Genomic DNA, 22,120 nt, shown 5'->3' with positions numbered 1-22,120 from the left:
CCCATTTTTGGGGAGCTCTGATGATATATCAATCATTAAATGTGCCCTTATCCCTGAACCAGATATTTTTATTAATTTTTATTTATTTATTTAGAAAAGGGACAGTGTACGTAAATGTACCCATATTAGCCCGAAGGCTAGTTTTCATTGGTAGTCCCTTTTCCAGATGTTCTTAGGCTCTAAACTAGAAAAAAAAGAGTTAAACATTACAGCAATACACTACTACAACAGTCATAAAACTAGATACAAAAAGACTATATATATATATATATATATATATATATACACACACACACACACACACACACACACACACACACACACACACACACACACACACACACACACACACACACACACACACACATACAATTAAACAAAAAATAAAAAAAAGTTATTTTAGTTAAATATGATTGAATAGGTCTATAATAAAATTAATAATAAGGTTAGTAATAATAATAGAGGAGCAGCGTTAAATGTTCACATTATTGGTTAGGAAGTAGCCATTTCTTAAGATTAAGCTTAAAAGAGTTAAATGATGAGCACTCTCTAATTGGTTGAGGTACAGTATTCCACTGATGAGAAGCTTTGTTATTGGTTTGCTGCTTTAGGTCAGTGCTGTACTGAAAGACCTAGATTTTTTTCTATATAACAAATGCTTATATTTTCTATAACAAATGCTGAAACTAGCTTGAAACACCAGTTTTCACCAATACCATGTTAAAAACATAAAGTTACAAGATTATGTGTATGAATAGATTGTGTGTGCCATGAGAATAAATGTGCATACATAGGCATGTTTAAACACTCAGGACACTCAGGAATTTGTCCTTTACAGATACATGAAACTTTATTATGGAGCTGCACAGGATCAAAACAGCTTTAGTTATTCAGTCGCAATACACACATAGTCTGTTAATGCTAAATTTAAGTATGCACAGACTAAACTTGGTCATATAGATGAACTTGTTAGTAATGCTCAATCTCATCAATGGGGATTTAACAACGATTACTCGTATAGTCAAAACAGACATGTTACAGAGAAACCGACCCATCACACATAATATGTGTATATAACATTTTTTTAGCATATCACTTTTACAGCATATCTCCTAGAGAATCTTTAGGATCACAGCAGATAGATCTGGAACAGCCTCCTGTGCGTCAATTCTTGATGTGAGCTGCTATTTGGGTGAGGCTACATTAATATCTGTATTAATGGATGAATTGCATATCCACATAGAGCGCTAGGATATGAATCTAATTTCTTTGGATGCTTCTTGTTAAAATGAGTGATTGTTTATTGCTCTTGTGGATGTTCACTGATCTGAACTCCTTCGTATGAAACTTCTCAATAATAGCAGGGAGATCAGACTGTAATTGGCAGAATCAGACAATAACAACTCAGCCTTTATTTGTTTATATTTTCTATGCACGAGTTTGCTGTAAGATCATAAAGCACAACTGCACAAGTCTTGCATGCATTTCTACTTGCTATCCACACTTTTTGTGTGCACAGATTAAATTTTAATACCAAATGAAAGCGGTAGTAGTTTAGTCTTATAATAAAAGTTCAGGTCAAGTTGAACATCACGATTTAATGTTTTGATTTATGAATGATTTAAACGTTTCCTTGGCTTGGAAAGGCAGAAATTGTCTCCTCGTGTTCTTGGTGTGGGTCTCTGATAATCAAAAAACTAGTTGTCACACATAACCTGCAGAACACAGTGCTAAATCTTAAATAACAAAGCACATACAGATTAATTCAATAAATTCAGGTCCAATTAACTATGCATTTAAAACCAATCTGGCCTTAGTTGAAATGTCTGTGCGATATGCAAACAGCAATGATGAGAGAGCAATTAATATCTGACATAAAGAAGAAAATGTTGAAGAAAAATATAATGTGCTTTCATATTCACAGAACTAAAACAGTACACAATTCCTAATTACTACTGAATATAGTCCAATCAATTTACAGACAAAATAGTTTCTTTAGAACATAGACCTTCTCAGACATGGGATCAGAGTTTATATACAACCAAGAGAGAGAGACAGAAAGGAAGTATCACTGTGGCAGGACTTTGAGAATAGCGTTCACTTCCTCGGCTACAGTCGTCAGTGCAAACTCAAACTGATCCTGAGGAGGACACACAGTATGTTTCAGTATGAAAGATATTATGTCTTTTTCAGTGTACACATGTCTATATGTATGTACATACCTTGGTCTGAACCATGCCGGGTCTCTGGTCTCTCAGGTGTTCCAGTGTAGCAGCAATATCTATCTCTTTTGCACCTGTAAAGGATCATGTTTATATCAGTATTTACACTGACTGTCCACAATGTGCAAAACATCACTTAGCACCACACTGTAAAAAAATATTTTCAACATATTTTCTTTTGTCAAATCAACTTTATAATAATTTATTTAGTTGAGATAACTTATTATTTTGAATTTCTGATGGTTAAATTAATCTACTTCATTGAATTAACTCACTTTTTCCAGTTCAATCAACTTAAAATTTTAAAGCAACCCAGGTTACTTACTTTTTAAGTTAAACCAACAATATTTTTTACAGTGTAGTAATCACAACATTTTTTCTTTTGTCAAATCAACTTAAATAATTTATTTAGTTCAGATAACATATAATTTTGAATTTCTGATGGTTAAATTAATCTCCTTCATTGTATTAACTCACTTTTTCCAGTTCAATGAACTTGAAATTTTAAGGCAACCAGGTTACTTACTTTTTTAAATTAAACCATCAATATGTTTTTACAGTGCACTGATATCTGATTCTCTGCTTTCTTTGTCTTTACCTTTGGCCATTTTATTCAACACCATGTCAATCAAAATGTACGTCCCAGTCCGTCCAGCTCCGTCACTGATGGAAAAAAGAAAACGTCAACATAAACAAACAATAAAAAGCCGAAATACTGAAACACACTATGACACATTACAGGAACCTTTGAAGAGGAAGTTTATGTTAGCGCTGTCAGACTGATCTGTCGCAGGACTCTTTTCAGATTTTATAGTGTCGCTATTTAAAAACAAGCTTTTAAACTTTAGTCAAAATGTAACGACTTGTTCTGCTTCACACACGACGTTGCTTTCCCGCTGACGTCATCATGACAGCATGAGCATGGAAAAAAGCCAAACGCGTTTTCTTCCAACCATCTGTCTTTAGTTGCGGCCAGCACATGAAATTAGTGTAGTAAACAGAGATGGCGAGTTGGTGCGCTTTCAGCTGTCACCCTATTAAAACCCTGTTTCCTAAAATCATTATTTAATATCATGCTTGCTTTTGTTCATTTAGTGAACAATCGTTGAATACATGTCTTATTTACTGTATTTCATATTTTTGTGCCGTTTGTGTGTGTGAGTTTGAATGTTTTTTACTTGCCTGCAGTGAACAATGACAGGACAGGACCTTCCACGATAGCATTTGTTTACTTTCCTATTGGAAAGAAGACATACATACAATCATAAACACACAGACACACACACATACACACACAGACAAATAAAACTTGTAAAGAGATTTCAGATGCAGCTCAATTCTACAGAAGAGATGGAGTTCTGAATCCATTTCATATAATAAAAAATGATAAATTAATAAATAAAAAAAATGTACACTACTGTTCAACAGTTTAGGGTCGGTGAGATTTCTCATATGCTTTAGAGTCTCCAATGCTCACCAAGGCTGCATTTATTTAATAAAAAGTCAAAAAGTAATATTGTGAAATATTATTTCAAGACAAAGCTGAATTTGCAGCATCTACTACAGTCTTCAGAGTAACGTGATCCTTCAGAAATCATTCTATAACATAATCAACATTATGCTGCTTAATATATTTTTGTGAAAAAAATTGTTTCAGGATTCTTTGACGAGTAGAAAGTTTAAAAGAAGAACACGATTTACTTGAAATTGAATTTTCTAACTTTATAAATGTCTTTACAGTCACATTTGCATCCTTGCTGAATAAAAGTGTTTCTTAAATTTTTACTGACCCCAAACTTTTGAACAGTAGTTCTGACGCAAAGATTATTATAAAAGATTTGGGGTTTAAGTAAGATTAATTATGCAGAACAAATCACACACGTTTGTTTGAATCGGTCATGTTGAGGACTTTCCATTGTCTATTGTTTTCATACTATTATAAGATAACAATACTTTCTATCCCAATTCTAAACCTAACTCTGATACAAACCTCTCTGCATTCTTTTGTTTTCCATTTGAACATTATTCATTCATTTTTATTAATACATTCTATTTACTTTTCTCTATTTTGATCAGCACACAATCACAAACACACACAGCCACATTAGCCTTTGACATGTTACTGGTTTGAACTTATAAACACTGCTGCTGGTTTTGTGCAGATCAGCAATAACAGGGGTGGGGCCAGGAACAACCAAACAACAATTATGACTTAAGAAAATATAAGAAAGCCAGAGAGAACAGAGGTACACAGAGAACTGTGGGTAAGAGGGAAAGAAAAGGAGGAAATCATAGGTCAGAGCTTAGAGGTTAGCAGGCAGAAAGGTTGATCAAAGATTGAGGGAGGAGAGAGGTTGAGGGAGTGGGCTGGTATCCCAAGGTGCAGTTGGATGCAGAGTCGCAGTTGTCAATGATCACTTTTGTGACTATGCAACTGGAGCCAGTGAACTAGCTGCACGACCACAAAAATGACACTGGCAACCGCTCAGGAGCTGACACACACACACACACACGCACGCACACGCTCGCGCAACACATGCACACACTCTCGCACCTGCGGAAGTCGAGTAGGGTTTGGCTGATTTCAGGCATTCGGTCATTCAGCCAGGTGTGATAATGAAACTGTGTGACTGTACGAGTCTCATTAGTCTGCATGTTCTTCAAGTAAAAGCTCCGAACCAGGAAGTCCTCACACCACACATGCTCAGAAACCAGATTCACCTAAATCAACACACATATGAGAAAAAAAACTAGTCATGTTATTATACCTAACAACACCACACACAGCAGTGCAAATATCACTAGATACAGAGGGATGATTAAAGAATATAGAAAACCAAACCAAAAATACAGTCACTGTTTTAAGTCATTCTCAGTATAGTGTTCATTATAGTGTAGCATTTGCACAAAATTGTTGCTATTACAGTATTACCGGAGATCTTAAAGGTATTAAATTGTCGAAAATCTGTGATATTTGTTGGATATTTGATCTGATATTCACTTTTATGTTCCACAGAATGAAGAAACTAAATTAAAATTCTCAATCTAAAAATGACACTGTATTTTAAATTCTTAGCATTAAAACAATCTGAAAATTTTGAAAGCAAGCAATATGAAACATTATGCCTCTACTAGAAACACACATAAGATGAGACAAAAGGTGAAAAAAATTGCCTGTTTTTTTATGATAAATGTGCATATATGTCATATAATCACACGTTCATTTTACAATATGCATTTACTCGACATTAAATTGCAAAATTTTGTGTGTTAGCATTTAAGAAAACAACAATAAACATTTTAAAACAATTTTTTTTATTCATAGCCTGTATTTTTAACCATCTCCCACTTGAATTGATGCAATTATGTTAAAATTACTTATGTTTTACTTACAATATATTCGTTATTATATATGAACTTGTTTCAGTCATATGCCATATTTATAATAATCTGCTAGGCAAAGAAACTGAATACAAAAACATATGGAAAGAAACAGCAAAAAAAAAAAAGATCACTGGATTTGATCAATACCAGGTACCAGATTTTTTGTTGTTGTCATTTTAGCATTTCAGCAAAGGCATTTATACCGTGTATATTTAATCCACAATCCATCTCTGTTTATAGTGCCAGTATATTGAGATGAACTGAAGAATAAAATACATTTATAAATGTTAACTTTGTCATGCCGATGGTCATAAATATTACAGATGTGCTGTAAAAGTCATGTAGCTGAAACATATGAAAAAAGTAGTTGAAGCTGAATTGAACTGCTGTACTGTGTTAAACACAAGGTGATGTAATGAAATCCTATCAGTAGAGCAGATCAAATGTGTCTAAATATGACAGAAAAATCTATCTAAGTGTAACTGATCCTATTCAGACCACTCTGAGTGGGATTCAAACCAGCGTCTCCAGCATGAAAGGCAGACGCACTAACAAGGACACTAAAGCCCGCAGCCTCAAGCATCAGTCTCTAGCGCGCCTCTTGAGGCCAGGGGAGTGAGGTTTACTGCACAACTCTGTTGCACAATCTGATTCTTCTGTTATATATTCTACCACCTATATTTGTGTGTACGGTACCTCATAAATGTGATAGAGGTTAGAGCCTTCATCGGGCCAGTAGTGGTAACACTGTTTCACACCATTCTCAGTGAGAGGAGTCAACATGACAATCACCACACACCCGCTCTCCCAGACCATCTGCAAGAGAACACACACAATGTTACACACACACTGCATGACCATCTGCAAGAGAACACACAAACACGTACAGTCTTTTCCTGACCATCTGTAACACACACACACACTCACTCTCCAAGACCTTATGCTAGAGAACTCACATGCAGTGTTGTAGTACTCGAGACTCGGACTCGTCTCGGACTCGGTCTCGAGACCATATTTTAATGGTCTTGGTCTTGTCATGGACTCGTGTCCATTTGGACTCGGAATTGACTCGTACTCGAACATTTTTTTTTTTTAGGACTCGGACTTATTCCCGAGTCCACTCGAGTTCAATTAAAAATATTTTTCATGATAATAATTTTTCATGATAACAATAATAAAATATTTCTTTGAATTGATTGACACGCCCAGTGATTGGTGATTTTTCTAGTGCGCAACTGTGCATGACAAATTTTGAAAAAAATTACTTTTAACACCACCTACTATGTGGCCTTTTTACCCTAAACTGATCATATTTTTTAAACTCTAAGTAAATTCAGTAAAAAAAAAAAAAAAAAAGGATTTCTCTAAATAAATAAAAGTAAATTAGGTAATCAACCCTCACTGGTCTCGGTCTCGACTCGACCGTCTCTGGTCTCGGACTCGACTCTCTATGGACTCGGTCTTGACTCGGACTCGACTCTCTCTGGTCTCGGTGTCAACTCGGACTCGAGTGAGGTGGTCTCGACTACAACACTGCTCACATGAACACACTCTCTGACCGTCTATGTCAGATTACAAACAAACAATGCCGTTTACCTGCCAGAAGTCAGCAACGGTGGAGGGCAGCGGGCCCTGAGTGGCGATGTACGCCGGGTTACGGGGGTCATGATCCATCTGAGAGAGAGAAAACACACAATAAACCCTTCTGCATCTGTATATGGTTTAAATAATATATATGTAAATTATACTACAGAAAGAATTGTACCCATTTATTTGCATGCACAGTCTGCATCGTTATAGTACCCAATTCCCTTATGCAAATCAGATAATTCTGCCCATAATATCTCTACTGCACACCATGTGCATGATGCAATTTCATATATAGCACATTAGTTTTGAGTGTTAGGCTGACTGCCCACTTTTCTGTTGATAATACAAATGATGTGTCCAAAATCTCATTCTGTAGTATGTACTACATTGGTTTAAAACTTACTTTTCAAACGTTTAAAAAAAAGTATGTAATCTATATAGTATGAATGAAATTCTACATCCCCATGTTGTCATTGTCATGTGAGCTACGGCATTAGTTGCATTAACTGTGATGGCAAATAGCGTTGAGTACCCTATGGGTTGAGTTTCTTCCGGGCACAGTAATAAAGCAGGTCTCAGTTGTTTGCCTAAACTGGTCCACAGACAGTTAATCAATGCCTTCTATCCAAAGTAATTTACGCTGAGTATTTTCTACAGGTGCTGTCAACACCTACACCTAGTGTTTTATCCAGTTTGTGATTTAGTGTGTGGTTTGTCGTGTTCAGTTTAAGTAGTTTGATGCTTGGGCTCACGATTGGGCTGGCATTGATGTAGTCCGAGTTGCCTTGATTGTTCTCCAACTTTAGAGTTATTCTGCAATGATCATCTAAACAAAAAACACATTTTATTTTTTTATTTTTAACACAATTCATTAACACACCAATGGTTACAGGACATAAATAAGCAAATATGTATGTTTGACTCACAGGCTATGACTGTGCTTGTGCGGTTTTTCTTGACGTTGCCGTCTCTGTGTCCGATGGTGGTGGCGTTGGGCTCGGCCTGGTACGCACAGAGAGCCTCCCACTCGGACTCCAAACGATTCTTGTTTTTCAGGTGGTCTTCCATATATGCCTATGTGTACATAGAAGAACATACAGGATGTTTCTGCATGTCTTTTGCTCTTTATAATGGAAAATTACCAAAGGTCTGTAAGATTTTTTTTTTAAATAATTAATACTTTTATTAAAGCTGCATTAAATTGACCAAAAGTGACAGTTAACAATGTTGCAAATGAAATCTTTTTTTATATATACGCTGTACTTTTGAACTTCTTATTTTATCAAAGAACCCTGAAAAAAGTATCATGGTATCCACAAACATATTATGCAGCATGACTTGTTTTCAACATTGATAATAATAAAAAATGTTTTTGAGCATCAAATCAGCATTATTAGAATGATTTCTGAAGGATCATGTGACACTGAAGACTGGAATAATGATGCTGAAAATTCAGATTATGAAATATTGTATTTTGTACAATATTGTACTGTATTTTTTATCAAATAAATGCAGCTTTGGTGAGACTTATTTAAAAAAAAATTGTAATAAATTACAAAAATAAAATGTTATGAATGTTTTAATTAAATGTTAATTCAATTATCCAAAAATTAATTTTAAGTTTATTATAATTTTTAAGTTTATATTTGCAAGTGAAGGTTTTAGCTACATTTTTAAACTTTCCCAGTGTGTGTTTGTTTGCGTGTGTACCAGTATCATGTGACCAGTAGAGATGTCCATGTTGGAGTGGACGGGCTCTTCGCTCCAGGAGGGGGTGCTAGTGCGAGCAGAGGGACTCGGCATCGGGCCCTCACTCAACTGAGATGACACGCTATTTATACGAGAAGAGTGAATAGGATCTGACTTCTCTAGAGGAGGCTTCACTGCCATTCGCTGCCTGCACAGTTCCTAGAGGGAGATGGATATTTACATACATCAAAGAAAATCTCAAACGAACAGCTCCACACACACACACACTTTGATACCTGGTAGGTAGCAGTGGAATCAGTGGCGGGGTCTGAGCCGAGGTTGGTGAGCTTCTCTTTGAGTTTGTGATGAGAGCGGTGACGCAGACAGTAAACCACGCTGGACGCCAGCAACACTCCAATGATGCAGATGATGGAAATCACAGTCAGAATCAGAAACTTCAGAGACTCAGAGCGGCTGTACTTGGTGGGGATCTGATTCAGTTTACTCCTCTATAGAGAAAGTGAAAGACAAGGAATCTTTCAAATGTTACATTGCATTTATTTTCCAAAGTCTCAGATATATATATAAAGAAAAGGGTGCTGTAGCTGCTGTCCGAGTCAAAATGTGTCATCTGTTTTGTTCTTTATTTATTCTTCAGACACTGGCAGAACCTTTTTGAGAATCTCTAGGCATTTTGAAGGTGACTCAGATCCTGTTGTAAAGCAGCATCATTTTATGTTTAAGTGCCTCAAAACCTTATGATTTATTAGATAAACCAAGTTCTTGCAAGACTTATGGGGCTTCATTTTGAAAGATATATTAGAGAACCGGCATGTTTCTCGGCAAGTTCTCCATATACCCCAAAATGGTACCTCAATTTTCATTTTTACAGTGACACAGTTTTTATGCAGTATATTTGATACATTAAATGTATTTTATTCTGTTTGAGGTGACAATGAGATGGACAAAAAATAGAAAGAATCTTACATCAGTGACTCCAGCCTCCACGATCTTGACTTTCACTTCTTTTTCCAGTTCATCCTTTTGATGGACTGACACAAGAGAAGAATCAAAATCAGAGGAGATCATAGTCAAGTCTGAACAAAGACATGCATGGAAGAGTTTCTTGTCTCTTGTACATCATGAAATTTTGTAACTCTTACTAAACTAACCTGCTACATTAGCCACATCTGTTGTAGTGATGTTCTGAGCGTTCGGACGGACCTGAAACGTCACAGCAGGACTAACAACGCTATACAAATACACAAACACACAACAACTTATTTTGAGGAATCATGTTGGTGTCCAAAAACAAGAAATATACCCTCAGTTAGTGTTTTAACCATAAAACTAATAATGGCACATTTAAAAAACAGTCATCCATTAAATTATTCTTAGACCCTACTGAACATTGAAATCATTACTTTTATTTTGTATTGTGATATACATTCAAGTGAAATATATATGCATAAAAAGAAAAAGACAAAAATGTAGTGCAGGGAATGGATGGGTTCTATCCATTGGTCGTTTATTGGATGGGGCAGATTTGAGTGGGCGGGGTTTAAGCGAACTAAATAATTGGAGAAGTCTGACATACAAAGAGAAGATCAATTCATATTTTAATGGAAAAATTAAGCAGTCAAAATGTTTAAAAAAAATTAAACATGAATCCTTCGCAATAGGATAGGTTTATTTTAAACCCATTGTGGCTGTTCTTTTTTGCAAGCAATCCCAATTTGAGAGATAGTTAACATATGCATTAAAGGACTTACGAGAGCTCTGAGAAATCGGTCATTTGAATCTTCGCTTTACGAGCCACCAATTCCATCAGATACAATCCCTTATCTGTGGGAAGATTCCTGATCCAGAGAGAAAGAGAAACTTGATTCTGATCATAATACAATCACAATATTGTGAAGGGTTATGTCTTCTTGTGTTTGAGTTTGACATTAAGGGGCCATAAAACTAATAATAGCACATCTAAAAACAGTCATCCATTAAATTATTCTTAGACCCTATTTTTACAACTAAAAACTGAAAACTTTTTAAGTGTTTGGGCAGTTTATTTACACGACAATGGCGTTTTGGGGGCCTGAAAACGCACTCTTTTGAAATCTGTAATAATGTTATCTGAGCATCAAATTAAAATATTATGATGATATCTGCAGGATCATGTGAAATGACACTGAAGACTGGAGTAATGATGCTGAAAATTCAGCTTTATCATCACAGGAATAAATTACATTTTAAACAGAAATCTGTTAACAATATTTCACAGTATTACAGTTCATGCTGTATTATGATCAAATAAATGCAGCCTTGGTGTGGGAATCTTCCCCAATGATCACAAAAGTCTATATTTGATATTTTAACACTATTGCTCTTGTACTGATTGAATGCTTTGCCAAATAATGTGTGGAGAACAGGCCAATAAAAGAGAGAAAGAAAGAGAGGGAGAGAGGGGGTCTTACTCTGTGTCGGTAATAATGTATCCGTAGATGTCATTTTTAGCGTTGCTCTGAACATCCAACTGAAGGTCCTCCACTTTCATGTTCTTGCGGCGTGGTGCAGGGTTTTCCTTCAGGCCAGAGGAGGGCGCTATAGCTGCTGCCTGCACCCAGCCCTCCACCTCCTCCACTCTCTCTATGGCCTTTTTCTGCATCCCCACCTCCCGGTGTGTTGTTCTGCTACGAACCTTCTCTACAGATACGCCCGGTCCCTTATCAACAGACTCTGGAGCTGAGCTGGAGCTTTTATCCAGGTATTCCAGCAGCTTTCCCAAAAAGCCCACTTCCGGCTAAAACAGGAAATAAACACAAACGGAATGTAAATCCATACTTGAAGGAAGATTCCATGCATAATATTTGTTTTATATTCATATAATTTTTATTTAAGTGAAATGTAATTCAACACTCAGTCACTCCACTGCTTTAGAACATTAAACTAGATACATTTTACTGATGGGAATATTCTTTATTTAAGTGAAACGCAAAACAAAAATTAAACTGAACACATTTTATGTAGGTTCACAGATCTGACATAGAGTGCCGAAGTGATGACGTCACTTTGTAGGACAACTCGGAAGTTAGCGGTGGCGCATGGGTTCCCTCGATCGCAAAGCTATGCATTTTCCCCATAGACTTTTGCTAAATCGCAAAAAATAAGATCTGTGTTCAACAAAGAGTTGTGACCCTTACACGTTTTGTCTATCAAGATGATCTTTACAAGTTAATACAAAATCTATACAATATTGTATAGATTTTGTGTTTTATGTCATAGATCAAAACAAAAATATTTAGAGGCTTTGTTCACCACAGACCTTATTTCAGGCGATTTAGCAAAATACCCATTCATAGACTTGTGCTAAAATGCTAACTCACTTCCGCGTTTTGGCCTACAAAGTGACGTTGTAACTTCGGCACTCTATTAGGGGCGCATTTACACTGCAGGTCTTGACAACCATTTCCGATTTGTTGACTAAATTACTTTTTTTTTTGATGACCAGCTTACATCTTTTAAAAATGACCAGGCTGCAAAAGGAAGTAAAAATGGCTTTTGCTTTCTGTACTATTTTTAAAGGTCAGCAAAACATTGGGTCCATTATTACGCCATTGAAAAGTGTCATGTGATCACAATGGCGAGTCGATTGTTCAATGACGTATTAATTGCATTGACGGGTTTCCACATGTGAATGAGGCCTGACACTGATCTGAAAATCTTCAGAGAATAGCGAAATCCATGTGCTTTTTTCCTGCTTACACCTTCGTGGGTCATATCTGAGCATGGCATTGGGTCACTTGAACAATGTAATGTAAATGTGACCTAAGAGTGGACAGAAAACGTCTGCTTTGTGTTCTTGCGTGAAGTATATTTCTGACCTTCAACCAACACTAGTACTACCTTGTTGTCCATGGTTCTCTTCTCCTCCCCTACTGTCTGTCCCTCTGAAAGAGAAACATCACGATTGTTATAAATGTTTGTCTACGTATGAGTGATGAAAGACTTGGTTTTGCTTCAGATGATGTTACCTGTCACAGGCATGATGGTTTGGACTGTCTTTTGAGTGACAGATGAACTTTCCTCATCCACCTCCGTCTGCTTCTTAGCACTGTCTTTAGGGGTCTGCTCCATTGCATATCTCTCAGGTTGCTTGTCCTCATACTGCATGTCTTCTGCCTCGTCCTCAGGACGCCACTGTGTCTCCAGGTCTCTGGGCGTCTCTCCCTGACCGGCCTGCTGTTCCACCACCTGCAGAGCGTCTGCGATAAGAACAGCAAGCTTATCCAGATCTGTTGTCTTTAGACTCTTCACATCCACACTGTGTCTTCCCACATTCCGCAGAACTTTCCAGATGAAGGATTCTGTGAGAAAGTTTTTTAACATAACTTTTATGGCAAATTTGCAGCGAATAACGACTTAACCCTCTACCGCATAGAAATATAAAAAAAAATGTTTTAATACGTTTTCTTGCATAAACTGGACCTCATTACTAAAATCAAGAAACTATAAAAATAATATAGGTAAAAAAATATATAGGTGCTGCAACACACAGACACAGTGGGGTCCAATCATAATAAAGGACCAGGATTATCCGTTTTATAAAAAAAAAAGTGAGGAAATATCCTGAAAAAGAAGGTTAAGGGTTCACTTTTCGTTCCACTAGTAAAATTGCCAGAAAAAAAACTCCCCTTACTTATAGCTCTCTCTTCACATTAAACTTGGTTTGACTAAGCTCGACAGACTCGGGTCACTGGCTACTGTTGTTCTATGAAAAAGAGAAGCTTTGATATTCTGCTAAACATCACGTTTTGCATTTCACAGAGCTTTCAGATGACTTTAGTAAATGGAGAAGAGAAGAGCAGAGAAGAAAAGAGGAGAAGATTATACCATCCACAGGTGTAAGAGAGTCTTTTAAGAAGAGCCGGTCCGCTCTGGATCTTTCCCCCAGAGGCGGTTTGTTCTTGGACAGATACTTCTGAAGTGTGGCCCTGAGCAGGTCTAACCCCTCTCCCTGCGGTGGAGCGTTTGCCGCATCGCTCTGGTATCGGCTGAGGTCGGGGTAAGACTGTGACTGATAGGCCATCTCTGGAATGAACTCCGGAGGGGAGGAGTCAGCGGCAGGGCGTGGTTCTCCAGGGCGATAATACTGAAGCTCCGCCCCCTACACAGGATAAACATTTTAAACAACTTAAAACTAATAGATTGGTAAATCACACCTGCTGATGTTTATGAATATACCAAAACGTAAATGTTCCTATTCAGCCTATTCACATTATTGGGCCTATTCATATTAATTTCATGTTTAATCTTAAAGATTTTTGTTTATATTTATATTTAAAAAAAATTCAATGTTCAATGTAAATATCAATCCTAAGGCAGAGCCTCGGACACACACACACACATACACACACGCACACACACCTGACTCGCCTTGTGTGATGTTTTTGGTAGCAGTCCCAGGTGCTGCAGGTATTTCAGAGTCTTCCTAACCTCCGCCTCTGGTGATTTCATTCTCCTGTCTCCAACAGCAGTCCCATAACCATGCAGCCTGACAGAATATCAAGATATAAACCACGACTGCAGAAATCACTAGAGGAATCATGGCCATGGCTAATTATTAAAGGCAATTACATTTTGCATTCTCTGTAAAGCATCTTTGAAACAAAATGTATTGCTGTGAAAAAAAAAAAAAGAAAAAAGAAATTTATGGTACAAAAAGCATCAGCTGGTGTTGCCAGACATTTACTGTAAAAGATACGGAAGCAAAATTTTAGGTTTTACAGATTTAACAATTTACAATGAATCCAATTTAAAATGAAAAAACTTATTTCATTGATATAAATGTTAATATACCAACCTATTGAAGTACTAATGTGTGTTTTGTACCTTGTAATACTCTAACAACAACCAAAATTAGGTGGTGATAAAAAAAAGTCACATCCTGAATCAAAGCTCATCACAAGCAGCTTTTCCACAAGCTGAAAAAGTAATTACTAATTTATAAAAGGTCACACAAATACTAAACACCATCATGGTAAAACACATGACACTTAAGTAGAAGAAACAGTTATTTTACTGTAAAATAACGTTAAATTTAAGGTTGGATCTATTACAGTTATTAGCATTTTTACAGTCTTTTACCATTAAAATTACAATCATTTTTTAAATGTGAATTGAATTGAATAAACTGTGTTGCTACACTTCATACCCAGAAGACATTTTTTTTATCCAACTGCCTTAAGTGAAATGAGAATAGACTATATAAAGCTATAATATTAAAGTGGTGAGTATAGTAGACAGTTTGGTTTAGGAAGATTTCGATGAGAAATGTGTTTGTGCTCATATTTTAGTCTCTGACATTTAACAAACATTAACAAACATAAACATTCCCCTCCTCCTCGCAACTACATCTCTTCTCTAATGATGTGTCCACCGGCATGAAGGCCATCCAATTAATTCCCAATGGACTAAATCAAGTCCCGCAGGCCAACCATGTATTATTTCTCATAATGTACACAGCAATAGGGAATATTTTCTTTTCATAACAAAGATCCTATTTGTGATTTTTCTTTCCTCTGGCTATAAGTGACCTAACTGGCCAATGTTAGTGTTTTACCTGGGCTCTGGTAATGGAAGGGAAACTTTGCGTAGTTTGGAGAACTCGTTCGTCAAAACCTGCTGAGTGACATCATCTTCCCAAGACAGGCCTGCAGGAACAGAATCAAAGCAGGAGATATTGACATGTGAAATGAACTCTGGGTAAAACACCACACGCACATCTTACATCAACCGTCACACACACTGAGCCTCTGATTGGATCCTCGAATGCTGAGGAGCTCTAGGAGGAGCCTTTATAACCATGGCGACAGACAGTGATGTGTGCAGTTGCTATGGTGACATTATTGCACTTACCTCTGTGTGCCAGTCTCTGAAGGAGTGTGCGGAATCTCTGTACCGTTGCTGGCGTGACGTCGTATGTGTAGACTTCTGTTAATGGAGCAGCCTCGCAGCGGCCTAACATGCCATCTACAGAGGAAATCAAATATACAACCTCTTCAGACTGACAATTATGTGCACACTGTGTGTGTGTATTTTTAGATCCATTAGAGTCTCAGCTTAAGACAGTAGCAAGGGGCGACTGAGACAGGACCAGCTGGAGTCCCCGTCCCCGACACCTGCGTGATAGTAGGCTCACACCATGAGCGAATACATTTGCATCACTATGTTATACCCACAAGGGAGAGAAAAAAGCATTTCTCTGTGCTGTCAATTTGTCATTCATTACATGCGCACAGGTTAGCCTATCATAACAGAGGTCATTTCTATATATTTCTATGCGTGACTGTATTAATAATTCTTATCATTATAATTCTTTATTATAATTTAGTGTTATAATTCTTATCTTATCTTATTTAATTCTAAGGGTTTAGAGAGAGGGAAGAAAGGTAAAGAGAGAACTACTACAACATGTATGTTCCCTAGTTTTCCCTCCTTGATTGTTAGTTAGTTCTACGCACCTGTTTCTGTTCAGTTGATTACTCTCCCTTGTACACGATGTGATTGGCCTGACTTGAGTTTGTTTTTGTTTTTTAGCAGCATTTCTTTTTTTTATTCTTTTTTTTTATTTAACAGTCAGACATACAAACCAACATAGTGCCGAAGTGAACAATCTTGTAATTCCATAATTCCAGAAGTGAAATAAAAATGTTGATTTATGGGTGTGTGTGGGTGGGTGTGAGTGTGTGTATGTGTCTGTACAAAGTAACCATTTATTATTTATAACCATCGTCATTACCATCACTACTTCCACTCCCCACTACCATCATACTGCCAATATTAGTCGATTTTTATTTTTATTTCCATCTTTCCTACTATGTAACAATTGCCATTGTCAACACTGCCTAAAATAAAAGATGGTGTAATAAGATAATATAAGATAGCCTTCCTCACTGTTTGTGAGGTTTTCCATATATACATATCCGACTAATACAATTTTGCCAGTATAATGTTAGTGGGGAGTGGACGTGGTGATGGAAATGACGATGGTAATAAATAATAAATGGTTACTCTGTTCACGCATACACACACATACATATACCCATACATCAACACTTTTATTTATTTATTTATTTGCTCCTTCCTTATTCTACGTTGTGGTGCATTAAAAACACATGAAAAGATAAGGAGGAAATTATTGCAGTAGTGATGACAATAAACACTTAGTAATTCCAATACAGCATTGACAATAATATTGATGATAATTAATAATAATATTAATAATAGATGATAATGATGATGGCAGTGGTGAGCAAAGACAGCAACAACAGCAATTGAAGAGTTCAGATGCAAAAGCCTCTAAATGCCATTTGAAATTTTCTTCTTTAATGATGATTTTTATCAAACTTGTATATTTAAGTTCAGTAATTTCACTTAAATGGCAATGATAATTACCTATTAATTGTTATTTAAGTGATATTACTGAACTTAAATATACAAGTTTGATAAAAAATCATCATTAAAGAAGAAAATTTCAAATGGCATTTAGAGGCTTTTGCATCTGAACTCTTCAATTACAACAATGGTAAACAGTATCAGTTCTGGCAGCATTTCTGAGGAATATTAGACTCATAGTTATAATTACATATACAGAAACACACACTCGCACCAAATATGAGTAAGACAGTAGGTTAAGTTTGATTGGCTGATACTGCCTCAGCATGTGAATGTGTAAAACTCATTGATGGCAACTGACATTTGTGCCAACACAAAACAATTTACTATTAACCCATGTGGAGGTGAATTTGGAATGGTTCCCAAGCAACACAAAAACTATATTTAAAACAGCATGTGTGTGTCTGTTAGGGTGAGAGTCATACCCAAAGAGTTAAAATGTATTATTCAAAATGATGATAGATACACAGTTTAATCAAACGGCATGAGATTAACAGAGACTACAGATATCGAATGTGTGTGACTCACTTACCATTAAGACATACTTCATAGTTCAGGCACAGACCATCCTCAAACAGGCAGCCTGACAGAAAGAAAGAGAATTTTAAGAATTAGAAATAAAGGGCAGTTCACACCAAGGATGATAATTACAATGATAACAGTCAGTTTTAACATTCATTCTAATTCTATGAGAATATTAAAGTCCAGACCACAGCTATAACGACAGAAACAATACTGTTGGAATAACATTGAAAAAAAAAAACAAGACTCAGAATCCTGTTGGTGTGGATGAAAATGTTGATATGATTATAGATCTTTATAGATGTTATTCTTGATGTGAATGCTCCTTAAAAAAATGATTCAGTTTTACTTTTTAATTTTGGGGGGAATGACACTCAGATCAATATATCCATATTAGCTGACAAATATCCTTGAAATAGGTGTCCTGAAATAACACTCCTCTAGTCATCATCTTAGAGATCTCAATAATGTATGAAAGTGCTCCAATTTGATATCAAAATCTGAAATCAAAAGGAGAGCTAAACATGAACTCAAACATCTTTTAAATTCTATCTATGTATCTGAATCAGGCTCACCACATTCATTTCATAGATCTCTCCTATTACTGTACTTCAACTAATTTAGCAGAAACATTCCAGACAACGTTTATAGCTTGAAGAAATAAAATTGAGAACAACTCTAACCCTCCTTAGCTATAAAAGAGCGCATATGAGCAATACAACTTTCCTCTGGTTTGCTCGGTCTCAGTAATACAATGGTATCTTTGTATGGTCTAAGAATAGGGGACGTGCATCAGAGTTTAGAATAGGGATGTGGGTAAGTCTGACAAAATAATGGCTAACATCCTTTTTAATTGCTCCAGTGCTTGCTTTAAAATCCTCATGCTAACTGCCAGGATTTGTTGTCACTATTTTCTTAATCAAACCAGCTGAGACAGATCTCAACCTCATATGGACCAAAAAAGTCACAAAAGTGTGTTGCTGTTATGAGGTATTATGGGACTTGCTGCAGTGTGTTTGACATTCACACACACATATCATTCATAGTAAAATATTCTCACACTAACCCCCACACACCAAGTGTCTCAGCAGAAAATAGCTAATTCTCAGCCTCAGAAAATCTGTGTGTGGGGTTTAACAGTATGTGTCCTCATTTACTCATGTATGATTAACAAACCACGAATGGCTTCATCTATAATTCTTCTTCACACACTCTAAAAATGCTGGGTTGTTTAAACCCAATTTTGGGTCAAATATGGACCAACCCAATTGTTGGATTAAAAAATGCAATTTATGAATTTAACAGCTGGGTTTGTCCATGTTTGACCTAAAATTGGGTTAAAATAACCCATCATTTTTTAGAGTGCATCATCTAAGTGTCCCGAGAAACGCAGTAAAATTTGAGTTCACTTTAAAAAAATGAGTCGAATACAATTGACCCGTTTCAAACAATCGGCCAAATACTGTGTGTAATTCACGTTTTGTAATGAAGAAATTACAGCCACTGTAGAATTTCAATTGCAAAGCAGTGGTCAGATTTTGTTGATAGCATGACAGGATCTTCTGAATTAAATAGTTTGGCCAATGTTATGTAATGATGGGATTCTAATATTGTGTTTCAAAGAGCCATTAGCATACTTTGTAGGTCATCCACATTAACATGATGCATGTTTCCCTTGTTATATTTCTATTAAACCCTCTCTGTTACTATGGAAAGCAGTTTGCGTGCTCATTTTCGGGGGAGGCATTGTGAGAATGATGGTGAACAGACTGTCTGCTCACTGACATCCTCTCAGATGAATCCACAGACACTCATCTACTCAAATTATGAGCCACAGAGTCCTGTGTGACCATGATGTCAGCTTTTGCATGAGACAGTGTCTCAGATTTAAGTGCAGATGCTGTTTAGTGTTTAGTAGTAGCTTTATGACAGATGTTTTTCCATAATTAACAGTGAATGGTTTGACAGATAATATAATCTTTAAACACTAAAACTGCATTCTTTATGAATTGTAACATCCTGTAATAACTCACTATACTTCATTTTTTAAATTGATAATTATTTCCAAAAGGTTCCTTAATTTCATTTCACATTATAAACCTGCACCCTAGATCACTTTACTGTATTATTATTAACTGCTGCCAGTACTTTTGTTTAAATCAAAGCTTTATTCTTAATCCACCACAGAAAATGAAATAATATTGATCAAATTAAAACAACAATATAATAAAAATTGCATAAAACATATAATGTCATTTGGAATGCTGGCATAAACAAACAAACAAAATGTAAAAAAAATGGAATAAACTGGAATTTTACTTTGTTACTTTATTAAATTGACCTGTTAAAGTAACATTTTGTGTAATGATTTTGTATGTAGATAATCAGGTATTAAATTTGCCCATTTAGTTTTAATAATCAATATGTTAGTTTTATCTGTAACCACAATTTCACTAAATTTACCAGTATTGAAAACAGCATTTCAAATGCTTCTGCATTAACTGTCTGTCTTTGAGCTGACAAACCTGTGTGTATCCACAGTAAATTAAGATATTATAGCATTTAATCTGCAAGGATATATTTCACTTCACTTTTGAAAAGGATTTTTCATTTATAGCATCCTTTTGAATGACTATAGTGGCTATAGTATAATTATAGCTATTATAATAAGGTATATAATTATAATATATATAGCCTATGTGTGTGTGTCAGTGACCATTTCAATGAAATTAAAAATGCCCTTTACTCATTCATGCGGTCTAGAGCAATCAAGTCAATATGAAATTAACACGCTGCAAACTGTTGCCATGGTTACAGCTAATGACTGAGAGGATGACCTTTTCCTGGGCTGGGTTTATGAATCACACACAGACAGACCACGTATAAACTCTATTATTGTGGCTTAAGCTGTAACCTGTGATGCTTCATTTCCTGTGCTGCTGCAGACAGAGGCCCTACTGAACACACAAACCATTATCTAATGTTCAGACTGATCACATGATTAAATAATACATAATATTCATTCGCCAAGGAAAGTGAAAAACACAGGCCGTGTGTATATCGCCTCTCCAGCTCCAGAGCCAGTTATGTAATGAGCGAAAGACCAGTGTAGAAAGTCCTACAGCTTCTCCGCTTCACATTACCGGACATGAAATCATTGTATGTGGAGAATTAAGCTAACGTAATTTTAGAGACAAGGAAATAGACTATCAGTCTGTGCTTTTTTTTCAGTATGAAGACTGATATTCCCTTCCACGTCTATTTCTTTATTGGTTCAGTATTGGAAAACACGTATGCGTCTCCACCCGCCAGATAAAAAAAACACTTATTGGAAATGTATAGCCTAAATCAGCGGAAAAGACTCAACAGAGAGACATTGAGTTCTTTATAAGCGCGCTAATATAGGGACAATTATTGACATGGCGCGCGCTTCACCTCTCCCTTTATACGGAAAACACCGCGCGCGCACACACATTATTAAACACCTACTGTCTATGTTAAACACTCACCGAAATTTCGATCTGCCGCGGAGGCGAGACTGGCCCGAAACGCAAGGATGGCGAGAAACAGGTGAAACGATTCCATCCTTTCCGATTACTCATCCATATCACCTGGGTGTAATTAATCCATTTCCAGCAGTGTGTTTCCGCGAGGTCTGATGCGATGGGTAATGGATGGAGACGGTGTGGAAATAGTGGGATTAATGAGAGAGAGCGAAAAAAGAGAGAAAGAGACGTCAATCGCAAACCGCAGTCCGCGCGCCGCTAGAATCAGCACTGAACAGCAACCCGCCACTGACGTCACGGACACACGCGCACACGAATACACTAGTGGTGGGTTCTCGATAACATACTATGCTAAATCAATACGTGAAAATAAACTACAATATAAAAAAAAATGAAATATATAACACATATTTTAGCATTGGTTCTATTACAGATAGTTACCATTTTTTTTTACCAAAAAAAAAAAACACAAAAAATACTAAAAGGAAAATGAAAAATATAAAATAAAAAAAAGAAATCAATTAAAAATATATTCTTTTTATATAATTTTAATATTTAAGATATTTTATTTTAAGTTAAACTCTGTGGTGATATCTGACTGCATTTGTTTTTAAAATATGACATGCTGTAGATGACAAACCACCACCAGGCTATTTACTGGTACAGAATAAATTGTTTATTAAAAGACAACGATGGAAATCCTCAAATACAGAGACTTTACAATCCTATATCTGATGGCAAATATCCTCTAAGGTA

At 36.2% G+C, this 22,120-nt stretch overlaps 1 protein-coding gene across 4 annotated transcripts; it reads right to left on the bottom strand.

Annotated features, from left to right (window-relative positions):
• Positions 1–1,931: 1,931 nt before the first annotated feature.
• Positions 1,932–21,645, bottom strand: slco5a1b (solute carrier organic anion transporter family member 5A1b). 4 transcript variants are annotated; one of them, XM_039694604.2, is made up of 23 exons: positions 21,368–21,645; positions 17,869–17,919; positions 15,798–15,911; positions 15,502–15,592; positions 14,316–14,433; positions 13,773–14,046; positions 12,914–13,246; positions 12,786–12,829; positions 11,357–11,682; positions 10,658–10,744; positions 10,058–10,137; positions 9,873–9,937; positions 9,182–9,394; positions 8,907–9,104; positions 8,123–8,270; positions 7,949–8,022; positions 7,203–7,280; positions 6,303–6,422; positions 4,777–4,943; positions 3,405–3,458; positions 2,821–2,885; positions 2,223–2,296; positions 1,932–2,140 (listed from the first exon to the last, which is right to left on the bottom strand). In XM_039694604.2, the coding sequence occupies exons 1-23, from the start codon at positions 21,441–21,443 to the stop codon at positions 2,069–2,071; spliced, it is 2,922 nt and encodes a 973-aa protein (XP_039550538.1). In that variant the 5' UTR covers positions 21,444–21,645; the 3' UTR covers positions 1,932–2,068. The 4 variants fall into 4 exon arrangements, with proteins under 4 accessions (XP_039550538.1, XP_039550540.1, XP_039550537.1 ...); XM_039694606.2 differs by having other exon boundaries at positions 12,914–13,144; XM_039694603.2 differs by having other exon boundaries at positions 14,307–14,433; positions 21,368–21,642.
• Positions 21,646–22,120: the final 475 nt, after the last annotated feature.

The sequence above is a fragment of the Pimephales promelas genome, chromosome 5 (assembly GCF_988280905.1).
Source record: "Pimephales promelas chromosome 5, fPimPro1.hap1.1, whole genome shotgun sequence".
In the NCBI taxonomy this organism is placed as follows: Eukaryota; Metazoa; Chordata; class Actinopteri; order Cypriniformes; family Leuciscidae; genus Pimephales; species Pimephales promelas.
The sequence above is the reverse complement of the archived record's forward strand: the minus strand, read 5'-3'. Positions and strand labels throughout refer to the sequence as shown.

Bases quoted from the DNA above. Each gene is read 5' to 3' on its own strand.
- slco5a1b (XM_039694603.2), bottom strand. From the start codon at position 21,443: ATGGAATCGTTTCACCTGTTTCTCGCCATCCTTGCGTTTCGGGCCAGT. The intron at 17,920-21,367 runs GTGAGTGTTTAA...TCTTTCTGTCAG, and splicing joins CGCGGCAGATCGAAATTTCG to GCTGCCTGTTTGAGGATGGT. The intron at 9,395-9,872 runs GTAAGATTCTTT...CTTTCTCTATAG, and splicing joins TGGAGGCTGGAGTCACTGAT to AGGAGTAAACTGAATCAGAT.